Source organism: Microcaecilia unicolor, chromosome 11 (genome assembly GCF_901765095.1).
Source record: "Microcaecilia unicolor chromosome 11, aMicUni1.1, whole genome shotgun sequence".
Lineage (NCBI taxonomy): Eukaryota > Metazoa > Chordata > Amphibia > Gymnophiona > Siphonopidae > Microcaecilia > Microcaecilia unicolor.
The window spans coordinates 118,463,356-118,481,778 of record NC_044041.1 but is presented as its reverse complement, the minus strand read 5'-3'; the positions used below and the strand labels follow the sequence as shown (position 1 = coordinate 118,481,778).

The following is an 18,423-nucleotide window of genomic DNA, read 5'->3' as shown; positions in this document are numbered from 1 at the left end:
CGTATGCTGGGAGTGGGAACTACCACTGGGCTGCTGAGGTAATGTAATAAATAGGATTTTAGAGATTGCTTTTCAACTCTATCTGCCTTGACTACCAAGTGCACTTGGGGTCTGTATTGTTGATTAGAAGTAATTCTGTTTAAAATGATTGTTTAACTTTGATTGTGTGAAAATAAGTTGGATTGCAGAAGATAAAGACACAGCTCTAATAAATTTGGTATATGAAGAGTAGGATGGTGCTTGTTTTCGAAGTTCAGACTGGCCACCGGCACTTAGAAACATGTGACCACATTCCCACAGTATGGCTTCTTTAAATATTCTCAAGCATTCTGTAATTTTCCTTGGCTCTGAAAATAAGCTTTAGCATAATAAAAAGGGGGGCTTGTTGCAGCAGAGCTTTGAGGCTCATCTGTGGGTGGACGCATCGTGCAGAAAACACTTGTTCCTGGTCATAAGGAGACTTTGGGCTTTTGCTGCAACGGGCCTCCCGGCTGATGAGATAAGGGCCTGAAATTCCTGACCTGTGATGTTGTATGTATATATCTGTCTTATAGCTTTCTTTTAGTTAGATGATTTAATCATTGTATATATGTCTTAATCATTGTAGATTTTAGCACCTCTAATAAAGGTCTCATTTACCTAATACGAATCCAAAAGAATCGACAGTAATTACTGAGTAGTCTGTGTCAGTGAAGCACGCTGTAAATCCATAGCAATACAGGTAGCCCGGCAGTACTTAATTCTTAGCAAGCAGTAAGCTCGCATTCGGTTTACCGCCATTTTGTAAAAGGGGCCCAAGGTGATTTATTCTTTTTTAATTTGTCGATTAGGCTCAGTATGTCTTCCAGGTTCACCGAGATTGTCAGTTCCTCCAAATCATCAGTCTTAAATACCATTTCTGGAGCAGGGAGAAATGCATTTTCTGCCATACTGAGCAAAATACAAAGACAGAATAGATTCACATTTCCCAGATCTGGAAAAAAAAAAAAAAGTTCCTACAAAACAAAAGGCAGAAAAACAAGTCTCTAATCCAGATGGAAGCAGAAGAACCAGCAGCTACAGCAACAAAATACACTATTATCTTGCACCAGGCTGAAAACCTTGCATGACCTGAGACAATACCAAAACCTGGAATTTTCTTTGGTATTGGAATAAACAATTGTAAGAATAAAATAAATCCTAAATTCAGTCTCACTTAAAAGATTGACACCTGGAGAGAAGAAAGAAATTGAGGCAGACACTCACAGATGGCAGAAAGGAAACCGCCAGCCAGGCTCTTCACTGTCCCTATACATCCCCCATATTCCACACTCTGCCCATCTTCATGCAGCAGTTACTGCTCTCTTCCCCCCCCCCCCCCCCAAGAGATGTCACCTCTTCAGCTTTGTACAAACTCACAACAAGACACTTGTATAAATAACCAGGTTTATGAAGTGGCTGAAAACTGTAGCAGCACTTAACCATAAAACAAAAGAAATCTATTCTGTAATGTATCTCTGGAAGGTGGGGTTGGTGGGGGGGGGGGGGGGGGGGGGGGGGGGGAGGAGGAGAGAAGAAAGTTTGTTTAATTCAAATATTTTCACATTTTAAGAGATAGGTGGGAGCTACATCAGGCACTTTTTGGAACAAGCAACCCCCCCCACTAGTTCCATCCTGTGAGGAGAGTCAATTCAACATACCCCAGTCCTTAGGAAAGAAGCTGACAAGAAGGGATATTAAGCTCTCTTCCCTCCCCCCTCCTCCACAGCAGGCAACTTGCTCCTCCCCTCACTGCAGCAGTTCCTTAATCCCCTGCAGGGAGTCTGTACAGGTGTGAATCATGGAGCAGAGCTGAACTGTCAGCTCGATGGACGTGGTCTGCTGCAGCTCTCGGGCCGCCCACTCGATCTTCTGAAGAATGGCATTTTCTGCGGCTACCAGAGCCTGCGGCATTGGCTGCCCACGCCAAACCCGCTCCACAGCGGAGACAGAAGTGCCAGGTGAGGAAGCAGCAGCAGCAGCAGCAACAGTAGCAACAGTAGCAACAGCAGCGGTGGCTCCAGTAGGGACTCCAGCGGGGGCTGGAGCAAGGGTAGGGGCAGGCCCACGGAGGCCAGCCGCAGCCCCCTCGCAGTGCTCCGGTCGGGGGGTATGCTGTTGACGGGAAGGTAAGGGAACAGGCACCACCTCAACCGAATTTGAAGCTAGCTGGCATTCACGGACCTGAGACAGGGCAGCTTGGGCATTCAGAGCTGGAAAGAGAAGGCAGGAAAGAGGAAATTTACATCACTAACCGTGCCAGATGCCACCAGCTACACAAAGGACAAAGCCCAAGCTTTAGAGGTCATATTTTCTACAGTAACTCAATGCAGAAATCCACGTGGCAATGGCTGAGTGTGCAGCTCCTAACAAAATATTTTGTGGCAATTCAGTAAGTTAATGAGATGCAAATTCAAAGCAAGCTGAACTTGCACACTATTCAAGGAAAGCCTGCTGGACCCATGCGTGCAAACGTTCTGTGGCAGGGGCGGCTTCACCGTGCATGTGTCTGAAGACAGTGGAAGTGCATCTGCACATGAACCGGAATGTTCTTCTGCACATAACTATCAGCCTTAGAAAAATTTCTTGCACATGACATTTTTGCAAGGTTGATAAACATTCTAGTTCTTGCGCAAATGTGTGTTGGTACTTTCATTTTCTTCGGACAGTGACACACAGCTGTTACCTCCCGTTCTGTTTTTTTAAAGGTACAGGTACTTGCTATAGTCAATACAAAAAAAACAAACCCCAAAAGAAACAAACAAACAAACAAAAAAAACAAAAAACAAACCCCAACCCCACTCCAAAAAAACCTCTGCCCTAGCAGTAAATCCCAAAAACTAGCAGTAAACCCTCTTGACTAAGCCTTCTATGCTGCCACAGACCTGCTCATATGAATTTTTTTTTATTCGATTTGATTCAGCTTAACTGAAATATAGGGGCCCATAGCCTCAGGCCTTTGCTAATAATATAGCAGACACAGTAACACAAACATGCAGCAGCAATTGAACATTTTAAACACTCATGAAAAGCGATGAGGCTACGCTTTATCATGGTTTCTGGCAGTGTCGACGTATCTCCAGCTATTGGTCTGCAATCTCCCGGTTTTTGCAGAGGGTTCTGGGCAAAACATTTCGGCTAACATTTGAAAGAGCGATATTCAGTACACCTGGATTGTAGAGCACGGGAACGCGAGGGGAAAAACAGTTCTTAGGGAAGGCTTGTATTGTGGGGAAAAAGTGTATCCTCCTCTGTTGGCTGCAAGAGCACCCTCCGTCCTTTTGGCACTGGAGGAATAAATTCCATTAATTAATGATCTGGGAAGCACGAGGTGCGGGCCTGTCGCCGGGAAGGCAGTGGAGGTTTTTGGCAGTATGGGAGGCGTACTTAGATGTAATCTCGCCAAGAGCACGCAGTCAAATATTGAATAAACTCCCTTGGCAGAAGTAAATGCTACTTCACTAGCACTTTGAGCGTTGCACTGGGGTAAGGGAAGTGGGGAGGAAGGGGAGGGGGGGAGAGATTGATTGGTAATATTGGATACTAAATGTGTTTGAACCAGTAAAAGCCCATAAAAAACACCAAAGAGGGGTGGGGGTAGGGGGGGGGGGGGTAAAAGGTTAAAACGTTGATGACGAACTGTAACAGTCTGTATTTCTAGAATATGTTTTCATATCCGAGTTCTGTACCCTCAGAGTGTGGCATAGGTTTATTTTGTTTGGTCATCAATAAAATATTGTTGAAACATAAACACTCATGAAAGCATTTGCAATGACAGTGTAAAGGAGAAGCAAAGGCTGGTGCACTTTAACCTATTCCACAATTATTGTTCAGTATTAAAATTAAGTTGTGCTGTGCGTACGATAAAAATCGCTCGTGGCGGGGGAATACCTAAAGACTTCATGACCATGTATTTTATTATACTGTGAGGGGCATTTTGATATGACGTCTAAGTCCAACTCTGGACATTTTGCTCAAACCGTCCAAAATTCAAGTGGGGAATATAGCCATTTTGGAAACAGAAAAATGTCTATTTATTCTTCTCAAAATAGTTATTAGCTAGATGATTCCCCCCCTACCCCCCCCCCCCCCGTTTACTAAAGCTTAGATTGAGTTATCTACAGCAGGGCCCAGATAACTCGAGCTAAGCTTTAGTAAACAACCCACTCTGTGCATTTGGTCCATTTAAAAAAAAAATGGGAAAATTAGGTTCTTACCTTGGTAATTTTCTTTCCTTTAGTCATAGCAGATGAAGCCATTACGTATGGGTTGTGTCCATCAACCAGCAGGGGGAGATAGAGAGCACTCAACTTTTCACAGTGCCTCATGGCCAGCCAGCTCCACTGCCTCTTCAGTATTTGAAGCTTCCAAAGCAGTATGGCAAACCGCAATGGGAATAACATGAACTTTCCTCACAGCGAACGATGGCCCCTTAACAAGGGCATGAACTCAAAAGGAGGGAATGAACACATCCTCCTGGAGGGAATAAACTCATCTTCCTTATTGTATAACTGGAGGGGATACATGCAACCTCCTGGAGGGAATAAACTCATCCTCCAAAACATAAACTGGAGGGAATGGACTCATCCTCCTATAAGTGAACATGAATCTTGAAGACTGTTTTCCAACTTTCTCCCAAGGAAGGAACTTCAGGAAACAAGAACAGAACCTGAAACGGATTCACAGCATACAGACAATCATACAGGGAGGGCTCATGGCTTCATATGCTATGACTAAAGGAAAGAAAATTACCAAGGTAAGAACCTAATTTTCCCTTCCTTGTCATCAAGCAGATGAAGCCATTACGTATGGGATGTAACAAAACAATCCCTATATAGGGTGGGAACAGGTCATACCACGTGCTAGCACTTGTGCTCCAAAACGCGCATCCCTCCTAGCAGCCACATCCAGTCTGTAATGTCAGGCAAAAGAGAGCTTAGAAGTCCATGTTGCTGCACTGCATATCTCTTGACGAGAGAGTGCTCCAGTTTCAGCCCAAGAGGAAGAAATTGCTCTGGTAGAATGCGCCTTAAAGGCTACAGGCGGAGACCGGCCGGCAAGCAGATAAGCTGAAAAGATAGTTTCTTTGAGCCAGCGGGCAATAGTGGCTTTAGACGTTGGAGACCCTCTGCGAGGACCTGATAGCAAAACAGATGATCATAGATCCTGAAAGAGATAGTAACTCACAGATACTGCAGCAGAGTCCTGCACACATCCAACAGGTGCACCTACCCAAAAGATTCTGGAAACTCCTCTTTATCAAAGGAGGGCAAGAAAATAGGCTGGTTTAGGTGAAACGCTGAAACCACCTTAGGCATGAAGGAAGGCACGGTCCGAACCGTGACCCCAGACTCTGAGAATTGGAGAAATGGGTCTCTACAGGACAGCGCCTGGAGCTCTGACACCCGTCTCGCCGAAGTAATGGCCACAAGAAAAACGGCCTTTAGTGTCAAATCTTTCTCCGATGCTCGCCGAAGCGGCTCAAAAGGAGAAGCCTGCAGGGCCTTCAAAACTATCCCCAGGTTCCAAGCTGGACAGGGTGCTCACACGGAAGGCAGGAGCCGAAGCACTCCACTAAGAAACCGTGCCACATCTGGATGAGCAGCTAAAGACACGCCTTCAACCTTACCACGAAGGGAGGCCAACGCTGCCACTTGCACCCGCAGGGAATTATAGACCAAGCCTATTTGTACACCATCCTGCAAAAAGTCCAGAATCGGCGAGACAGGAGCCCGCATGGGTGTGATCGCTTTTGAAGCACACCAAGACTCAAACTGGCGCCAAATCCTGGCATAAGCCACGGAAGTGGAACGCTTGCGGGCCTGCAGGAGAGTGGAAATGACTGTGTTTGAATAGCCTTTGTCCCTCAATTGCGCCCTCTCAATCGCCATGCCATAAGACCAAAGCGGCAGGCGTCCTCCATGGCTACCAGGCCCCGTGACAACAGGTTCGGTACCAGAGGTAAAGGAAGGGGAGCCTCCACTAGCATCTGTCGGAGGTCCGCATACCAAGGCCTCCTAGGCCAATCCGGGGCGATGAGGACCACTTCTCCTGGGTGCAGCCGAATCCGCAGGAGCACGCGCCCTATCAAGGGCCACGGAGGGAACATATATAGTAGGCCCGGAGGCCAGGGCTGAGTCAAGGCATCCAACCCTGCCGAGCGAGGATCTCTCCGTCTGCTGAAGAAGCACCGGACTTTGGCATTTGAACTTGTCGCCATAAGATCCATCACAGGCTTGCCCCATTTGGCACATATCTGCAGGAATACTTCATCTGCTAGTTCCCATTCTGCTGGATCGATCTGATGCCTGCTTAGATAATCGGCTTGCACATTGCTCTGACCTGCAATGTGAGCTGCCGACAGAAACTGAAGATGCAGCTCGGCCCAGTGGCGAATCTATTCGGCCTGCGCGGCCAGTGCTCTGCACTGAGTGCCGCCTTGTCGATTTATGTAGGCCACTGCTGTCGTGTTGTCCGACATCACTCTGACAGCCAATCCTTCCAGGGTCACTTGAAAGGCCAGAAGCGCCTGAAACACCGCTTTCAACTCCAGGCGGTTGATGGACCACTCCGACTCCTTGTGTGTCCATAGACCCTGGGCATGCTTCCCCTTGCAATGTGCGCCCCAGCCCTTCAGGCTGGCATCTGTCACTACTAGACACCAATCGGGGAGCGCCAGCGGCATTCCTCGCCGCAGCATGCTGTCTGAGAGCCACCACTCCATGCTGAGTCGGGCCGCAGGGAGCCAAGAAAGTCTGCATTGATAATCCTGAGAAACTGGAGACCATCTTTGAAGTTGGAAATACTGTAGAGGTCTCAGGTGCGCTCTCGCCCAGGGCACCACTTCCAATGTGGCTGTCATCGATCCCAGCAGCTGGACAATGTACCAAGCTCGCGGGCGGGGCATCCTCAGGAGCAGACGGACCTGATTCTGAAGCTTGCACCGCCTTAGCTCGGGTAGGTATACATAGCCCGAGTCTGTATCGAACCTGGCCCCCAAATATTCTAGAGATTGCGAGGGGGTCAGGTGACTTTTGGCCATATTGACGACCCAGCCTAGAGATTGAAGTACTGAGACCACTCTGGCTGCAGCTTGATAGCTCTCTGTAATAGAGAGCTCTGCTCTGATGAGCCAGTCGTATAGATACGGGTGAACCCTGATACCTTCTCGCCTGAGCAAAGCAGCTACTACCACCATTACCTTCGAAAAGGTTCGGGGAGCTGTGGCGAGGCCAAAAGGCAAGGCCCGGGCCTGGAAATGTTTTCCCAACACCGCAAACCTCAGAAACTTCTGGTGTGGGGCCCAAATTGGTATGTGCAAGTAAGCTTCTTTCAGGTCTAGAGACGTGAGAAACTCTCCTGGCTGTACCGCAGCAATGACGGAGCGCAGGGTTTCCATGTGGAAATGCCGCACTCTCAGGGACTTGTTTAATTCTTATAAGTCCAGAATAGGGCGAAAAGACCCACCTTTTCGCGGCACCACAAAGTAGATGGAGTATCGGCCGTAGCCGTGTTCGGCGGGAGGTACCGGGGACACAGCCCCTAACTGAATCAGACCTTGCAAAGTCTCCTCTACCGCCGCCCGTTTGGCGGCAGAACTGCATCGAGACTCCACAAACACGTCTCTTACTGGGGCGTTGAATTCTATTCTGTAGCCATCTCTGATCAGGTCCAGAACCCACTGATCTGAGAAAATATTGGCCCACTCCTCGACAAAGAGGGATAGACGTCCTCCGATGACTGGAAGCGAGGAGGGGGCCGGCGCACCATCATTGAGAGGGTCGCCCCTGAACTCCAGGCCTAGAGCCGGTGGCTGCGGAACGCTTGTCCGAGCGAAAGGAGTTCCTCTGCTGAAAAATGGGCACGAGAAGTGAACCCAGCAGAACGCCCCGGGCGGTACCTTCTAGCTTCACGGAAGCGAGGTCTATAAGAGGAGTGGACCGCCTGGCCCTTGGAGGAAGGCCTCGGCCTATCTTCGGGCAAGCGCTGGGGTTTAGGATCTCCCAGGCCTTTAACAATTTTTTTTCCAACTCCTCCCCAAATAGGAGAAGGCCTTGAAAGGGCAACTTCACCAACCTTTGCTTAGAGGCCATGTCCGCTGCCCAATATCGTAGCCAAATAAGACGGCTAGCCGCCACTGCTACTGCCATTTGTTTAGCTGAAGCTCTGACAATATCATAAAGGGCATCAGCCAAAAAGGACAAGGCCGACTCCAGCCGCGGAGCCACATCCGAGAAGGGCTCCGCTCCATCTCCGGGCTGTTCCACTGCCTGTTGCAACCACGCCAGGCAGGCTCTAGCAGCATAACAACTGCATGCAGACGCCCGAACAGTAAGACCTGCAATTTCAAAGGACCGTTTAAGTGCTGCTTCCAGCCTACGGTCTTGTATATCCTTCAGGGCAACTCCTCCTTCCACAGGGAGGGTAGTTCTCTTTGTCACCGCAGTGACTAGGGCATCTACTTTAGGCATTGCAAAGCGAGCCAAATGTTCCTCACGCAGAGGGTATAATTGCCCCATAGCCCTGGAAACTTTCAAAGGTCCCTCGGGGTCAGCCCACTGAGCGGAAATAAGCTCTTGGATAGAGTCATGCAAAGGAAAGGCTTGAGCAGGCTTTTTGGTACTAGCCATGCTAGGATTCACAGAGGAGGCCGTGCCACTGTCAGGCTCTTCAATAGAAAGGACCTGTAGGGCATCTGAAATAAGCGCTGGCAGCTCATCACGGTGGAAATTCCTCACCGCGGAGGGATCATCCAGATCCTGTGGTAATTCTGCACCTGACTCTGGCTCCTCAGACCACGAAGGCCTGCCAGAACTCTCCGAATCCTCACAGCCCGACCACGGGGGGGAGAAAGGAGGTGCACCACAATCTGAAGGGGAATTAGCCCTTCTACGCTTTTCTTTATGCCAATTATCAGGGAAAATAGCCTCAGCGGGCAGTCCCAGGCCAGAATCCACCGGGGGGGACAAGAGAAGGGGCCTCAGACAACCCTTGAGGGAGAGCTCTTTTCAGCATGTATGCTTTATGCAATAACAACACAAAATCAGGGGAGAAAAACTCGCCCTGGGCACCCAGATCCCGTCCAGGGCTAGCCGCTCCCTGAATAGCCTCAATTCAAGGTCCCCCCCCCCCCCCCCCCCCCCGGGCTCTCCGTCTCTACAGAGGCCGCGCCATGCGGAGAATTCAAAAGAATCATCGCTCGCCATGCTCGGGCCGGCTCTTACACCTGTACAGCACGATTTACAGAGCCCCGCTGCTGATTTGCGCTTGCCACACCGGGAACAGCGCTTTACATTCTCTGCAGCCATCGCCAACAACGGCAGGAAAATTCAAAATGGCAGTTTTGTGCCAAAAACGCCCCGATCATGGGCCCACCCCGGAGGAGTTAGAAAACACTCTTACCTCACCGGACCGAGTATCACAGCTCCGGTCCCATAGAAGAATCAAAGGAAACCTCTGTTCCATTTTTTTTTTTTTTTTAACGCTGTGAGGAAAGCAGAGGTAATAAGAACTCCGGAGGCTCAGATGAGTGGGAAAGGCAGGGAAAGGTGAACCAATGTGCCTGCATCCACTGAGTGGGAAAGGACAGGGAAAAGCAAGCTAATATGTCCACATCCACGGGGGCATGGGTAAGGCAGGGAAAGGGCTAACCTATGTGCCTTCAAAGTGAAGCTGCTATAGCCTCTAACACCCCGGCTAACAACTGGCGAGCCACCCCAGGCAGATTTTTGATGGAGCTCGAAGAAGCTGCAGCCACCCTGCTTGGGGAGATAGAGAATACTGAAGAGGCAGTGGAGTTGGCTGGCCATGAGGCACTGTGAAAAGTTGAGTGCTCTCTATCTCCCCCTGCTGGTTGATGGACACAACCCATACGTAATGGCTTCATCTGCTTGATGACAAGGAATGGGCTGATGCTCAGAACCATGCGCACCAAAGTTAAGATGTAATAGTATTTAAATGTAATCAAACAGATGTTAATGAGGTCACCTCCTATTCCCTGCCCAGTGCTCAGAGAACAGCATGCAAAACAAAGCCTCCCTTACCGCTGGAAACCTTATGCCAGAGATTTCCCATAATTTGCTCCTTAAAATCTGATTGTACTTGAAAGGGGGGGGGGGGGGGGGGGAAATGGGGGAATGGGATTTGATATACCGCCTGTCTGTGGTTTCTGCAACTACAGTCAAAACGGTTTACATAGTATATACAGGTATTTATTTGTACCTGGGGCAATGGAGGGTTAAGTGACTTGCCCAGAGTCACAAGGAGCTGCAGTGGGAATAGAACCCAGTTCCCCAGGATCAAAGTCTGCTGCACTAACCACTAGGCTACTCCTCCTGCCAAAGTGAAAAAGTGGAAGGAAGCCTGTAAGCCTCCAAGTACTGGGAGTAAGAAACATGTGTGCAAGTCTGAGCAAAGCCAAAAATGAAAGCATATGATAGCGCCTGTTTCCCGCACTTAAATATAAGCCTTTCAGTGAAAAAAAAGAAAATTTGAAAGGCTTATATTTAAAGGTACAGTGGAAGAGCGCCAACGTATGCTTCAGCTCTGGGTTTGCCTGGGCATGTGCATAAGACCCACACTTACCACAAAACTCATGTGCACATATGCCAGGCATGGTCCTCCCCCTTACTTTCTGTCTCACAGTGTGCATATTATTTGAATACAATGAGTACCAAGGAGCTATTTTTCTGTGCTGTTCCTGTGCTATTCCAGGGCGCGGTTTACTTTAGCACCAGAGATCTGAGCACGGACCCAAAACCAAAGTGAGGGGAGTAGACAGATACTGGCAATTTACTGAGGGAGGAGAGTTGCTGAGGAATTCCTTATCACACCAGTTAAAGGGCTGAGGTAGGGCAGTTTGGCTCTCACCAGGGTTGTCCTTATCAATGTCAGAGTCCAGCTCCTGGCATGCCACACAATAGTTCTTCCGCTTCTTATCCTGAAGTAAGATGGTCTGGAAAGCAGAGGAAATCTCTTTACTGACCTTAAAGTGAATTAAGGGTAGGACTAACACCAGTTCTATACCCTCAAACCCCACCCCACAAAAAAAAAAATAAAAATAAAAAACACCCACCCACACAGTTCTTCCTGATCCAACAAAGCATGGCAGCTTCAGGTCCAGTAAACATACTCCACTTCCCAGCTTAACTAGCTTTCAGACCAAGCCCACAGAGATGTGTTTGGGGGGGGGGGGGGGGGGGAGAAGGAGGAGATAAAGAAGTTATTTGCCCTGATCTCCATCCCCCCCCCCCAATCCGACAGTGCTGCCACCTACACAATCAAAAAACAAACAAACAAACAAAAAAACACCTAAAGAACTTGAAATGCGCCAAGCAATACCTGCTCTGCACACTGTAGAGATATGTGGCTAATCCCCGGCTGTGTAAGACACTAAGGGCAAATCAATTTACCTCAGTTACCTCAAATATACATTTGCAATTGGGCAGTAATACCAGTGTACACTGTGCTCTTCCCTCCCACACGCCTGGCACTATTGCTCCAGCACCTAGTACGCCTCTTCTCTCCCAACCTGGTGTAACACATCCCGCATGGCTATCGGTGCTTCCCCAGCTAAGGTTACCACGTTTGCGGAGACACACACACAAAAAATAAAAATGATTGCTACCTTTGCTAAAGAAATATTAAATCGTAGCAAATGTATAAATAGTTTTTAGTTAATGAACAAACATCAAACAGTGACTGATTTACATTACAGCAGTAGACAATCTTTTCAAGTCTGAGCCCAAGCGTACTTATCAGAAGAGCAGAAATCCCTCAACTTTGGCTGGCTTTTGAAATACGTGGTAGTCTTTGCATGTCATATGCTTAAAGTAGTGCTGCACAAACAAAATTCCTTTGACAGATCCAACCAGCAGGGGAACAGAGAGTGGATCAGCAATGCTTTTCTCTCTCTTTAGCAGCCCCATGTGTCCAGACGGACTAATAGGCCAGAGATTGCTTTTCACATTAGGTGGGTAGGTGTGTTGGTCATAGGCACATAAAAGAAAGCGGGCATTTTCCTAAGAATTAAAAAACATGGAGGACACATCTGAAGAAGTCCAAAAGGAGGACATGTCCCCTTAAAACAGGGCGTATGGTAACCCTAGCCAGAGACCCTCTTACCCTCACTGTGCGGTACAATGGCTGGGGAAACAAGAGCAAAAGACAAGGCAACTCCCACTGGGCTGGGTATTTATACCAGCACAGTTTCCCTCTCTCATATTGTCAATCACTGGCAAGAGAAACCACCTCTTTTTCCAGAAACTGTAGGAATATTCTAAAGTCAAACAGTTAAAAAACAACAAAAAACACTCTTCTGGTAGAGTCACTAGAAGTCTTCTGCAATTCCTTAAGGGAGCAGAACCTGAGGGTATCTACAATTGATAGTTTATTACAATTTGCTATACCACCATGACTAACTAGCAGTTCTCGGTGGTTTATAATAGGTCAAAACAAATTAGAAAAGGAAAGGAACTACAAAATTTGACAGGAAAGCATTTGAATCACACATACAGAGGGAAAAGACAGCTGAGGAGAGATACAATAGAGGTATATAAAATACTGAGTGGAGCGGAACGGGTAGATGTGAATCGCTTGCTTACTCTTTCCAAAAATACTAGGACCAGGGGGCAAGCAATGAAGCTACAAAGTAGTAAATTTAAAACGAATCAGAGAAAATATTTCTTATTCAACATGTAATTAAACTCTGGAATTTGTTGTCAGAGAATGTGGTAAAAGTGGTTAGCTTATCCGGGTTTAAAAAAAGGTTTGGATAGCTTCCTAAAAGAAAAGTCTCTTGGGAAAATCCACTGTTTATTTTTGAGATAAGCAGCAAAAAAATGTATTGCACTTTTATGGGATCTTGCCAGGTACTTGTGACCTGGATTAGCCACTGTTGGAAACAGGATACTGGGCTTGACGGACCTTCGGTCTGTCCCAGTATGACAACACATGTACTTATGTAAAGTGAAGAAGGGGGGGGGGGAGAGAGAAAAACAGTGTAGAGAAGGGAAAGAGACAGGGCAAGGAATAGGGTCTGAAATAAGGGGGGAGGGGATAGCAGCAGTCAATCGCAGAAATTCAATTTAAGGTAAAGGCCTTAGTAAACAACCAGGTCTTCAGGTTTGGAGTTGAAATTCTTAGATATTCATGCAGAAACTTCATTTAACAGGAGAGAATTCCAATGAAAGGGGGAGGCAAAGAAGAAAGCAGCATGACGAGTAGAATCTAAATGAGCAAGTTTAGAGCCAGTTAATACTAAGGTGAAGGAGGACTAGTGAGTACGGAATAGTGAGGGAGGAGAGGTAGTGAGGTTGACCAATCCTATGGAATTTGAATGTGAGGACCAATAATTTGAACAGAAGGTGTTGAGGAATCGGAAGCCAGTGATGTTTTTGTAGCAGTGGAGATAAGCGGTTGAAAAGATGAGTGCGACATAATAACTGGATGGCTGTACTTTGAAGGCCTGAAGGGCACAAAAGAATGGGGCTCTTTCCTGCCACAAAGAGACTGCTAGACTACCAGGGTGTATAGAAGTGAATGCAGGGAGGGCAAAAAAAAAACAAAACAGTGAATTTTCATTTGTCATTGGGTGGCTGCCTGCAGAAATTTAGAGAGAGAGAGATGGAGACAAACATTTGGGTGGGTGCACTGGATGGATGGATGAATGAATGAATGGAGGGAGGGGGGTGGAAAAAAGATTGGGAGGGGGATTAGAAAAAGGTGGATGGAGTGTAGGTGCAGGGAGGGAGGCTGGGAAAAAAAGAGTGGTAAGGAGGACGTACATGGAGAGGGGAAGGGAAAAGAAAGGGGGACATGCTGCTCATGGAGGTTTGCTTTTTTGAAAACGTGCATCTTTTAAAATTTTATATTTAGAAGAGTATGGAAGAAAATGCATTTATGTTACTTTTACCAGTATTTTCACTGCTTATAGAATCTGGATTTCTTTGGGAGGGGGGTCAAGATGACTAAGCGGCGGGGTGCGATGCAGTAAGGCAGGGCTGGGTGGGTTGGGGGTGGAGATTACTTGTGGCGGGAATGGGTTAGATTCCCGCAGGAACGGGTTACATTTATGTTCCTGAACAATTCTCTAGTTTCTTCATCAACTGTTCCTCCAGGTCGGCTGCAATTTCATAATTCTGCTACTGGCTCTTGAAACGCATAAAATTCACAGTGCAATCTCCTGTTGCACTCAGCGTTAGTGGAACTGGAATCAATGTATGACTTTCCATTGCAAATTTACTTATGGCACCAAGTAACGCACTGCAGTTCTCCCAGGAAATGGTTTCACAGAGAAGCCATGTTTCCCAGTTCCAGGCTGGATATTTTGAGACAGTCCTAGTTTTAAAATTGCATGACAAAGCAGTGTGGTATTTGCAGTCCCTGATTCTCCCCATTGACATTAGAGCTGCAATTCCCATAATGCACCAGGATGGGGGTGGTTAGAAGTCCAGGATTATCCCAAAATCTCCAGGTTAGAACTGGGTAACTTGGCAGCTCTGGTCTCAACAACTTGCTTTATTTTTCAGCACAGCACTAACAGGAAGTGGTGGCTCTGATACAACAGCTAGTGTGACCCATCATATTTCTTTTCTGTGCCATGATCCAATTCTATCCAAATAGAACCAGAAAAAGGCGGTTGTGATATAACCACAGGCAGCGAATGGTCCACTGGGGCCATAGTCCCACCAATATTTTGGCCAACACAGTGTCAGCAATTAGATTAGGGTTACCAACTTTTTGAGAGTAAAATTCAATGTCGTACTTCCTGGTTCGTCACAAGCAGAAGTGACCAACCACACGAGGTTTCTCGGCTTCAGAATGTTGGAGGTGCATTCTAATAAATAGGATTGGTCAGTCCTTGAAGCACAGCCAGAGCTCAGCGTCTTGCACAGTAACGCTCAGACACCAGAGAGAGAGAGAGGGGGCGGTATCTCTGTCACACACACACTCTCTCTCTCTCACAGTCAATGTCTTTCTCTCTCTCACTCTCACACACTGTATGTCTCACACTGTATCACATTCACTCTCTATGTGTCACACAGTCACTCACACACTCTCTTGGTCTCATACACTCAGTCTCACAGAGAGTCTGTGTCTCACACACACTCTCTCTCTCTCTCATACACACTGTATCTGTGTGAAACACACTCTCTCTCTTTCACACTGTCTCACATACGCACTTGCACACACTCTCATTCTCACACACACACTCTCTCACAGACACACTCGCAGACTCACTCCCTCTCTCTCTCTCTCTCACACACACACTCTCACATACACTCTCTCAAACATGCACGCTCCGAGGAAAACCTTGCTAGTGCCCGTTTCATTTCTGTCAGAAACGGGCCTTTTTTTTTCACTAGTAAATAAATAAAATAAAACCCGACACCTGCCCTGCTCATACCTACCCACTGCCTCAACCTATGACCCACCCCAGGTCCCTTGCCACACCTACTGTTGTACCCTTTCCCCACCCCTACAACCAACTGTCTGCATTCAGAAGAAAAAACTGCCACATGCTCTATGATTTTACATGACAGAAAGAGGCTAATGCTTTTTATGAACATGGAATTAAGATAAACCAAGCACTATATGGCAAGTATATTTTTCAAACTTTTCAGTGATTTATAAAAAACACATACCACAGAGGAAACTCACTGCTATACCTTGACAGGGGAAGTACAAGGTTAAGTGGTTTACTGGTTCTGTGAAATCACATCTTATACCAGTTAATGTAGAAGAACAGGATCCAGAGGGGACCCAGCGGAGATGGAAGATACCGAGAATGTGGAAGTTCTACATAAGTCAACATGCTCAATTTATGTTTCAACTGTTTTTTATTATGAAAGAAATCAACATATCCACATCTTATAGACATTATAGAACTAATACAAGTATTTTTTTGTTCCTCCATTATCTTGTAACAGCATAATAAAACAATAATTATCTTACACAAGGATAGTGTGTTTCTTTTTCTTTCTCTGTGTGTTTCATTAATTTGTATTATCCATGAATTCAACAGAACATTGCGTTATTGTCAACATCTAACATAACCAAATATTGTGCCACCTTCATTATCCGATATTAGTACAACAAATCCATTATTAGTTCCCACCATAGTATAATGTTGCATTCTTCCATCCTTATACCTACTATTTCCCTTTCCCCCTTCCCACCCTCCCTGCCCTCTTATTCTTCATGGTTCCCCCTGTAACCTATAAAATTCCCCATACTTTCCAGTATCGCATAAAGTCCACTCATAAGGTATTAATAATCAGACTTCGCCCTTTCTGCGTCATTTTTTCCAAGTAGCATCCCCAGATTTTAAGAAATCTCGTTTTTCTTTTATCATTTCCTTTAGCCTCTTTTGCTTCCCAAACCAACAATTGATGTACCTGATTACGCCAATGCCAGAAATTTGGCGGGTTGTGTGTAGTCCAGTGCTGCATAATACATTTCCTTGCTATCAAACATAATTTGCGCTTTAGCAATACTTTATCTGCATTTAAACTCGATTGTACCTCCTTCATATCCAATATGAGATGTAATGGATTCATATCTACTCTACTACATAACATACCTGTAAGATAGTTAGTTATTTGTCTCCAATATCGTTGTATTAATACACATTTCCACATCGCATGATAAATGGAGTTCTCGGCATTATGACATTTTACACAAAGAGCTGTTTCTATACCCCCTGCTTTATACAATTGAACCTGTGTAAAGTATGCCCTGTGTATCATTCTAAATGCACATTCCCTATAATCATTTCCCCCTATCAGGCATGGAATACTTTTGATTTGTGCCATTATATCCCAGGATTGCAAGTTCCTTCCCATATCTTTTTCCCATTTCTGTTTCAACAAAGTCATCTCCTTCGCAGGAGTTAGGCTCCATAGTCTCTGATATAATTGCGATATAGAAGGGGCATTTTCTGTAATTTCCTCAAAGAAGGTAATAATTTTATTACCTAACCTAATTATAAGTGCTTCTTTATTTAAATTTTGTATGTAATGTTTAAGCTGATAGTGCGCATAAGTATCTTGCCATCCAGGTTCCTCTTGATGAAGCAGCTGCGGCAGTGGCTTAATATCCCCATTCTCTCCTAGTACGTCTGCCAGGGTTTCCACACTTATCTTTCCCCAGTCATCAAAGATTTTGTTCTCCATTCCTGGTTGGAAGGCCGGATTCCCTCTAATACTTATTAACTCCGTTATTCTCGAGTCTCCGCCTAATAGTTTGCCTATAAATTTCCATACCTCTCTCATGGGTTTAAGTAAAATATTGTGCCTAATTCTAGGAGGAGTTTCCCCGCTCCGCAAATGCATTAGGGTAGTAAAGTGATATGGGTTAAATAATGCATCTTCCATCTCTATAGGTGTATAGTCGGAAGCATGAAATAATCTATCTCTCACCAGTCGCAATAAACATGCCATATTATAATATTTAAGATTGGGAATTCCCAAACCCCCCTGTCTCCATCCTCCCAACATGTATTTTTGTTGTATTTTAGCTTTTTTCTTAGCCCAACAGAATCTGAGCAGCATTCGGTATAAGCGCTTTATATCTTTCTGCAACAGGGCTATTGGTAAGATCTGCAACATATATAACCATCTCGGTAAGATCACCATTTTAAGAAGGTTGATCCTCCCTATGAGCGAGAGTGTTAGCGTGCCCCATGATGCCAACTGCTGTGCTGTCTGTTCCAGTAATTTTTCAACATTTAAATGATATAGCTCTTTTGGTCTGGCCGGCAACTGTATACCCAAATATACAAAAGATTTATGTGCCTGCTTCAAAGGGAAATCTCCCCCCCATAACTCGTGTATGTCCACATTAATTTGAAGCGCTTCTGACTTGTCTATATTCAGTTTGAAACCCGAATAATCTCCATATTCTCTGAAAATTTGTAAAAGATTCTCTAGAGTATCTTTTGGCTTCGTAATAATCATTAACAAGTCATCCGCAAATGCAGCTATCTTAAATTCCTGATTTTTAATATGTACCCCTGTTATCGCTGCACAATCATGTATGTCTCTAATTAATGGGTCTAATTGAAGTGCAAATAACAGAGGCGACAAAGGACAACCTTGTCTAGTTCCCCTAGTGATCTGAATTTCCCCCGATATATTTCCATTTACCAGCACTTGTGCCCTTGGGTTATGATATAGTGCTCTAATTGCCTGCACAAAGGTGCCATTAAATCCATATTTCTGTAGCACCGAGTATAGAAAGGGCCATTCCACTCTGTCGAATGCTTTTTCTGCGTCGAAGCTGATCATCACAGCTTGTTCTTTGGAGTGACCTAGTCCTTCCAATGACGCCAAAATATTCCGCAAGTTTTTTGTACTTGTTCGCCCTTAGACAAAACCCACCTGTGCTGGATGAATTAAATGAGGC

The 18,423-nt window shown here is 45.9% G+C and overlaps 1 protein-coding gene across 1 annotated transcript in view; it reads right to left on the bottom strand.

Annotated features, from left to right (window-relative positions):
• Window positions 1-1,419: 1,419 nt before the first annotated feature.
• ZNRD2 (zinc ribbon domain containing 2) overlaps window positions 1,420-18,423 on the bottom strand; it is a 41,282-nt gene continuing 24,278 nt past the window's right edge. Inside the window, exons 3-4 of the mRNA XM_030217864.1 lie at window positions 10,888-10,972; window positions 1,420-2,231 (exon numbers count right to left, since the gene is read on the bottom strand). Of these exons, the coding sequence (XP_030073724.1) occupies window positions 1,768-2,231; window positions 10,888-10,972 (549 nt within the window). The 3' untranslated portion in view covers window positions 1,420-1,767. The remainder of the gene's footprint in view (window positions 2,232-10,887; window positions 10,973-18,423) is intronic.